Source organism: Arvicola amphibius, chromosome 9, assembly GCF_903992535.2.
Source record: "Arvicola amphibius chromosome 9, mArvAmp1.2, whole genome shotgun sequence".
Classification (NCBI taxonomy): domain Eukaryota; kingdom Metazoa; phylum Chordata; class Mammalia; order Rodentia; family Cricetidae; genus Arvicola; species Arvicola amphibius.
The window spans coordinates 124157712-124166143 of NC_052055.2; the positions used below are offsets into that span (position 1 = coordinate 124157712).

At 57.9% G+C, this 8432-nt stretch overlaps 2 protein-coding genes across 2 annotated transcripts in view; both read left to right on the forward strand.

Annotated features, from left to right (window-relative positions):
- LOC119822487 (H-2 class I histocompatibility antigen, L-D alpha chain-like) overlaps positions 1–8432 on the forward strand; it is a 741986-nt gene that overhangs the window by 484009 nt on the left and 249545 nt on the right. The gene's annotated exons all lie outside the window — the stretch shown is intronic.
- Vwa7 (von Willebrand factor A domain containing 7) lies at positions 216–8349 on the forward strand. The gene is made up of 17 exons (XM_038341924.1): positions 216–291; positions 577–822; positions 1180–1461; positions 1797–1893; positions 2455–2565; positions 2900–3095; positions 3404–3573; positions 4633–4745; positions 4944–5060; positions 5661–5849; positions 6354–6486; positions 6593–6745; positions 6820–6912; positions 7079–7380; positions 7450–7589; positions 7769–7943; positions 8014–8349. The coding sequence occupies exons 2-17, from the start codon at positions 592–594 to the stop codon at positions 8191–8193; spliced, it is 2682 nt and encodes an 893-aa protein (XP_038197852.1). The 5' UTR covers positions 216–291; positions 577–591; the 3' UTR covers positions 8194–8349.

Sequence of the window (8432 nt, forward strand, 5' to 3'; positions counted from 1 at the left end):
GGATGCTGCAGGCTGGGTCTGTGCCTGGCACAGTGCCAAGCCTGAGTCATGCTGCTCTGCTGCTGGCTCCTTCCTCCCAGCTCACCGCACCGCCTGCACTGGGTACGGAGCCGCCCGACTCACTGCATCTTGTCCCCCTGGGTGCCATGAAGGAAGAGGGCCTGGGGCTGCCTGTCCTCGCCCCTAAGGGCCTTCCTCCCACTCTCCTGAGGCCAGTTAATTATAACTCTGACCTAACTGCCCTGTGACTCCACAGCCAGGCCAGTGCTGCCCAGGAGACTCAGCAACCAGGTAGGAGAGGCCTGAGGGGACTTTCTTGTTCATGGGGCAGGGCTGGGGCTCAGCCTGGTGTAGGAAAAGAGCCCTGAGGAGCCCCCCACCCCTCTGATGGCAGGTGTGTGCTCTATTGGCCTGATGGGCCCTCGGGTTGCATGGGTTGCAGGTTAAGGGTGCAGGAACCCGGCTGGATTAGATGAGGCACCGCAGGCGGAGCAGGAAGTGGACAGCAGGTGCCATGGAGACAGCAGGGCCTACCCTGGGAGAGTGGCTTCTCCCTTGAGATCCTTCTGTTCCTAGGTCCATGACTCAGCCATGCTCCCTGTGGAGGTGCCCCTGTCCCACCTGGGCCCCCCAATACTGCTTCTGCTTCAGCTGCTGTTCCCAACATCTGCCTTCTTTCCCAACATCTGGAGCCTCCTGGCTGCCCCTGGCTCTCTCACTCACCAAGACCTGACTGAGGAGGCTGCACTCAATGTCACCCTCCAGCTCCTTCTGGAGCACCCACCCCCAGGCCGGCCACGCCTTCGTCTGCAGGACTACAAGGTGAGCATTCCTGGATTCCCGGTGGTTTCTCAGGGCCCACCTTTCACCTGCTCGCCTCTCACTCTCCCTCTGCAACACCAGGATCCTCCAGCCTTGGGAAAGTGGTAACTCACGCCTGTGATCTGAGCAACTGAGGACAATTGCTGGTTAAGGCCAACCTGGGTTTGTTACGTAGTGTCGGCCAGGCAGGTCAGGCAGGGCTCCGTAGAAAACAGTGCAGATCTGACGCTCCCTAGTGGGGCCCTTCACCCTCCATCCTGTTCCTGCCCAGCCTGGAGTGCCAGTTGCTAAGGCTGTCAGGCAGTGATAGAAGCAAGGGGCTTCTCTGGAGTCCATTTCCCTCACCACTCTTGCTAGGGCCGGACCCTCCTTGCCGATGACATCTTTGCTGCCTACTTTGGTCCTGGGTCTCCTTCTCGGCGGTTCAGAGGTGCTTTGGGAGAGGTGGCTCGTGCCAATGCAGCCCAAGACTTCCTGCCAGCTTCCAAGAACAATCCTGACCTGCACTTTGATGCTGAAAGGCTGGTCCAGGGGCGCACACTCCTGGTGGGGGCTCTGCGGGAGACCCTGGTGGCTGCCAGAGCCTTTGAGCACACGTTGGCCCGCCAGCGCCTAGGGGCTGCCCTTCATGCCCTGCAGGTGACTCGCGATGCCTTTTAACCTGCCTCCCTACTCTGGGTGGGTGGGGCGGCGGCAGCACTTTGTGTCCTGCAGGAGGGGCTACAAGGAGGGAAAGGTAGAGGAAGACGTGGAAGGATTGTCAGTTTATCCTAGGGGCCACTAGAAAGCGCTTAGCTTAGACTCCAAGACAGAAAAGGCTGGGACAAAAGGCTTTATCATCTGGGCAATGAGAACAGAAGTGGGGACAGTAAAGAAGAGTAAGGGGGGGAATACACACCAGGCTGCAGGTCAGTGTGTTGATGCTGACTAGATCAAATCCATGCCTTTCCTCTTCTCTCTGTCCTGGGGGCCAGGATTTCTATAGCCACAGCAACTGGGTGGAGCTGGGGAAGCAGCAACCACACCCTCACCTCCTCTGGCCAAGACTGGAGCTCTGGAGCCTGGCACAAGGTATGGCCGTGACCCTGTGTGGAGGTGGGGAGGTGGGGGCTCAGGGAACCCCTCTCTTCAGTGAACCCATCACTGTCACCTTCTGGGGTCTGGTAGGATGTGACGTTGCTTTATCCCTGCAAAGACAGTGAGTTTCCTTAGTGTGGCTCGTGGGTAGAACAGTTGAGTGGCTTTCTCAGCATCACAGAGGGGAAACATCCAGGGCCGTGGACCAGCTTTGTATACAGTCTTCCGGGAGCTTGTTCTGCCCAGCCACGCCAGCTCCACTCCACAGCCTTCTCTCTAAGCCCCCCACGCTCCCCACTCACTGGGAGCTGCTCCTGTCCAAGGTGGGACGGTAGCTCGTCTGTCTCACAGAGAGCAGAACCCCCGTAAGATTGCTACCCACCAGCTCCAATCTCAGATGTCCCAACGCTGAGCCCAGGACCTAGTGCAGAAAGCCCGGCCAAGGTGCCTGTGGTCCCTTCTGTCTTTCCAGCCCCGCGAGAGGAAGGCATTAGGTAACCAGGGATGAAGTGCAGCTGGCTGAGCTTGGCTTGCAGCCCTGCCTTCTGTTCCCAGTGGGGGACCCTACCTGCTCTGACTGTGAAGAGCTGAGCTGCCCTGGGAATCTGCTGGACTCCACACTGCTCACCTCTGGCTACTTTGGAATGGATCCCCCCAAACCTCCAGGTACCAGATGGGAAAGGTCCCTAGAAGGAAGAGGGGAGAGTCACTTCCTTTGTTTTTAACAGAGGACCCTGGTTTGTCTCCTTAGGAAAGGGTGGGGGGAATAGGGTCAGGGTGGGTGGATAAAGGCCTCTGAGGAGACCCCGTCATTCTTTGTTGCCTGGGCAGTGCAGGGTCTGGATTCAGAGAGACCCTGAGCCCTCTTGATTTACACAAAATGTCACTATTTCCTGATGTTCCCTTGCTGAGGGGTGAGAAGGCCAGGCTAGGACCCTGTGTTTTTTAGTGGTTAGTGGACTTTTAACCCTTGTGTGCCTTATCTCTCTCCTCAACCCAGGGAAGTGTAGCCATGGGGGCTATTTTGACCAGAGCAGCTCCCAGCCCCCCCGGGGAGGCATCAACAAGGACAGTACATCTCCACGCTTCTCCCCACACCACGCGCTGCACCTCCCGGCTGCAGAAGTGGCCCTCCTAGCCTCCATTGAGGCCTTCAGCCTCCTGCGGAGCCGCCTGGGAGACGGGGGTTTCTCCAGGTGGGTGGGCAGCTGGAGATGGGTTCGCTGATCAGTCAGTGCTCCCAGGGAACTGAGAGACTATGTGCTGGGGACCGGTCGGTGCTCCCAGGGGATCTGTCAGTGCTCCCAGGGAACTGAGGGACCGTGTGCTGGGGACCGGTCGGTGCTCCCAGGGGATCTGTCAGTGCTCCCGGGGGACTGAGGGACCGTGTGCTGGGGACCGGTCGGTGCTCCCAGGGGATCTGTCAGTGCTCCCGGGGGACTGAGGGACCGGGTGCTGGGGGCTTAAGCACAGAGCTTCACTGTGCCTCTGACTTGGACCGCAGGCTGCTAGACATCACGCCAGCCTCCAGCCTGAGCTTTGTCCTGGATACCACAGGCAGCATGGGTGAGGAAATCAACGCAGCCAAGATCCAGGTGCGCCGCATCATGGAGCAGCGGCAAGGCGGCCCCATGGAGCCCAGTTTCTACGTCCTGGTGCCCTTCCATGACCCAGGTAGTGTTGGTCTGCAGGGATGGAGGGAGGAGGCCCTTGCGGCACTTTCGCAAGTCCAGGCCGGCTTAAGCAGGCTTCCTTACATTTCTGTGCTAATACGCCTTTTGTTTTTGTTTTTAATATTTATTTATTATGTATACAATATTCTGTGTGTATGTATACAGGCCAGAAGAGGGCACCAGACCCCATTACAGATGGTTGTGAGCCACCATGTGGTTGCTGGGAATTGAACTCAGGACCTCTGGAAGAGCAGGCAATGCTCTTAACCTCTGAGCTATCTCTCCAGCCCGTTTTTTCTTTTTTAATATAAAATATTTTATAAAATGTGATGGCTGTTTTGCCTTCATGTTGGTCTGCACAGCGGCAGCAAGCACTCTTCCTGTTGGGCCATCTCTCCAGGCTGCTGCCTTAGAGATCAGATGAAGAAGATGGGTCTGCTCAGTGGGGAGGCAGGATGCTTAGTTCTACTCCCAACCAAGTAGAACACCTGGCCTGGGCCCCGCGAGGCTTGCCTGTCTAAGACTGGCCATAGCTGGTGGGTCCTGGACTGAGATACCTTCAGGGGAGGCTGGAGTCTCACGCATCTCAGAGTGCCTGACGTTGAGTAGGGACTTACCACATGCTTCACAGACGCGTGAATCAATACCCTTAGCTTCCAAACTCCCCAGCTCAGGCTGGAGAGATGGCTCAGCGGTTAAGAGCACTGCATGCTCTTCCAAAGGTCCTGAGTTCAATTCCCAGCAACCACATGGTGGCTCACAACCATCTGTAATGAGGTCTGATGCCCTCTTCTGGCCTGCAGGCATACACACAGATAGAATACTGTATACATAATAAATAAATAAATATTTAAAACAACAACAACAACAAATTCCCCAGCTCATTCAGCTCTTGCAGTGAACCTCTTAGGTGAGAACTGTTATTTTCTCTCATTACTTCTTAGAAGCAGGCTGGAGAGATGGTTCAGCCGTTAGAAGCACTTGCTCCTCTTGCAGAGGACCTTGGTGTGGTGCCCCCTCTACCCACCCTACTCATCTGACCTTCATTTCCCCTGCCCAGGGTTCGGCCCCGTCTTCACAACCGGTGACCCTGACAGCTTCTGGCAGAAACTCAACGAGATCCAGGCCTTGGGAGGCGGAGATGAGCCAGAGATGAGTCTGTCTGCCCTGGAGGTCCGGTGGCCCCCTCCCTGCCCCTCCCTTTCTCTTCCCTCTTACGCTGCCCTTCCAGGTCCTGCCACCAGGGGGAGCCAGAGCTGGGCAACCCTCTCCCCTGTCTCCCAGCTTCCTTCCAGGGCCCCTGTGCTCTGCCCTCCCTGGTTCCACCCACTCCCCCGCCACCATGTTTGACGGCAGCTGTTCCTTCCTCAGCTAGCCCTGCTGCACACACCTCCACTCTCAGACGTCTTCGTCTTCACTGACGCCTCCCCCAAGGACGCCTTTCTCACCAACCGGGTGGAGTCTCTGAGTCGGGAGCGGCGCTGCAGGGTGAGCTGAAGATTTCCTGAAGATGGGAAACATGGCAGTCTCATGTAGGGTCACCCCGAATCTTTAACCCACTCCAGAGTGGGGGTCCATGCCCTTAGCAGTACTGAACTGTTCAAGAAAGGGCTGTGGGGTCTTCGCAGACCCTGGGGCCGGCAGAGAAACCATTGTATGAGGCGAGAAGGGAGCCAGTGTTGGTTCAAATTCTAGAGTTTGACCCTGGGCAGTTCACGTTGGGCATATTTAATGACGGTATGATCTTGGAAAAAAGTTTCCTGGTAACAATTATCACAGTAAACCTGCAAAGTACATACGTCCTGCCTTCCAGAAGGGTGGCTTCTGTTGACTGAGCACAGAGCTCGATAGAGGCCTGGGGAGGAGGGGTCTGGGGGATTCAGGTGAGGCCTGGCCTACAGGCAGCACAGACCACAGGACTGCTAACTACGCCATGCGCCCTCTCCAGGCGGGTGTGCGTACATCTCTTCCATCGCAGAGACAGCCCCGTGTGTCTAACATTCCTGGTTTCCCGAGTGCTTAGCTGTCAGCACAAACACCGTGTGCCCCGCTACACTGGGCAATCCTTGGGTCGTCATTTGGCCACAGGTGACATTCCTAGTGACTGAAGACCCATCGAGGGCTCAGGGCCGAGTGCGGCGGGAGGCCTTGTCGCCTTCGCGGTTTGAACCGTATGAAGCAGTTGCCCTGGCGTCGGGAGGAGAGGTGATCTTCACCAAAGACCAGCACATCCAGGATGTGGCAGCCATCGTTGGGGAGAGCATGGCTGGCGGTCTGGTGAGTGAGCATGGCCGAGGGGGTCCATGTCCTTAGCTCAGATCTGAGGTCTGGGCAGGAAGCCACGGTGGTCGTGTGTCCCCCGCCCCAGATCCATGGCTTCTAAACCTTTCATCTTACCTTTTGTGTCCGTAACTGCCATCCTGTCCTCCACCTTGGTCTCCAGGGCCGAGACAAGAACTTTAGTTTTTGTTTTTGAGGTAAGGTCTATGTAGTCCTGGCTGGCCTGGCCTGCGACTCACTGTGTAGACCAGATTGGCCGTGAGCTTGAACTCACAGAGGTTCTCCTGCCTCTGCCTTCTGAGTGTTGGGATTAAAAGCGTGAGCCACCACACCCAGCCATTCATCATCTGTGAAGGGGAAGGAAATGATGGCCTCACCCTGAATCCCTCCAGTTGTGCACCAAGCACAGTAGCATCGTCCCTGACCCGGTGCCCTGCTGAGGACCCCTCCCCTCAGTCCGAGCTTTCCTTTCTTCTCGACTTTGTCCTCCCTCATCTGCAGGTGACTCTTCCCCTGGAGCCTCCCGTCTTCATCCCTGGGGAGACTCGTGTGTTTGCTGTGGACAGGCTCCTCCGGAACGTCACAGTCCGGATCCACGGGGACATCAGTAGCTTCTGGATCAAGAGCCCTGCGGGTACCACCATGTGGGGCTCAAGGCAGACAGGAATTGAGAGTGGAGAACAAGGGGATAGCAGGGGAAAAGGATCATTTCTTGTGACAGTCTCTCGTCCCCATCCCAGGGGTGTCCCAGGGTCCAGAGGAGGGCATAGGTCCTCTGGGTCACACTCGCCGCTTTGGACAGTTCTGGACAGTGGCCATGACTGACCCCCCTCAGACAGGGTCTTGGGAGATCCAGGTAGCAGCTGAGGGAAGGCCCCGGGTGAGAATACAAGGTAAGGAGAGAAGGCTCCTGGGAAGGGGTGTGGTGAGCACGGTGACCATGGTCCTCTGACTGCCTCCTTCTCAGCCCAGACCTCTCTGGACTTCCTCTTTCACTTCGGGATCCCTGTGGAGGACGGACCCCACCCTGGCCTCTACCCCCTGACTCAGCCAGTGGCAGGTAATATAGACTGTTCCCTGCCCTGTGTGTGTAGTGAATACATATGTGTCTGCGTCATGTTGGATGACTAAAGACTTCACATGACCCCGTCCAGTTGAAGACTTCATCCCTTTTCCCTGCGCCTTCTCCAGTCGAATGCGACCACTGTCTTTCCTTCCCACCTCAGGTCTCCAGACCCAGCTACTGGTAGAAGTGACAGGACTCCTCTCTAGACAGAGCCCTGAGGCCAGCCGGCCACACTTTTCCCACGTTGTCCTTCGAAGGGTCCCCGAGGGCACTCATCTGGGCCGGGTGCCCTTGGAGCCTGTGGGACCCCCTGAGCGAGGCCTCCTTGCTGCCTCGCTGCCACCCACACTGCTGTCCGGCTCTGCACCCTTCTCCCTGGAGCTGCTTGGCCAGGACGGAGGGGGGCAGGTCCTGCGCAGGACTGCCGCCCAGCCTTTCTCTGTGGCTCCTGTGCTCCTGGAGGTGAGGAGAAGTGCGGGCGGGCGGGCTGGGGAGACCAGAACCAGCTCGGCTAACCCCCCTTCCCTGCAGCTCAGTGGCCCGCCAGGCTCCCTGGCTCCTGGCAGCAAGGTCCCTCTCAGCCTGCATGTCGCCAGCTTCTCTGGCCCCCAGGATCTTGATCTTAGGACGTCTGTCAACCCTAGCTTCTCGCTCACCTCCAACCTCTCCAGGTGAGATTCCCCTCATCCACCTTTGCTTGGGTTCTGGCTCCACCCAGTCAGTTCTGTAGGGACCGGGGCTCAAGGGCTTATCCCAAGCCCAACCTCTTGGCACTTGGTCCTCAACCCTGTCCTCTGCTTGGCCCCAGCCTTGGCTGTATCTCTACCCGGAGCCTCTGTCCACTCTGCAGGGCTCGCCTGGGGCTGAACGAGTCCGCCTGGGGACGCCTGTGGCTGGAGGTCCCGGATTCAGCAGCCCCTGACCGTGTGGTGATGGTGACTGTGACTGCGGTGAGCCAAGGAGCCAGCCCAGGGCCCCCGACCCATGCCTTCCTCCGGCTCCTAGTGCTGGCCCAGGCCTTGCAGGTAAGCTGCCTCCGCTTTCCCTCTTAGCTGCCAAAGCTGGGCACACCGTAATGTCCCCCTCTCTCCGCAGGATCCCCAGGATCAGCTGGAGACCCCTGCCTCTGCTGGCCGGGTGCTGCCTCCAGCCACCCCTACCCTGCTCTCTTCAACTTTGGTGACTCAGGGCAGAGCTGGGGGAGGGGTGGTCGGGAGAGCCTGGTGGGGGACAGTTGGAGGGGCACTGTTCCTGCTAGGCTGCTCATCCTGGTGACACACAGCCCCTCAGGGACTCCTTTCAGCAGCCCTGTAGGTGGGATGTCACATGGCCTCAGGGCCCTGCCCTCCTGACTGCATCGGGACTTTCTTCTATCACATGTGCACACTTGTCCCTTTGCTTCTTTTTTTCCCAAGACAGGGTTTCTCTGTGTCGCCCTGGCTGCCATGGAACTCGCGCTGTAGACCAGGCTGGCCTCAAACTCAGAGATCTGTCTGTCTCCTGAGTACTGGGAT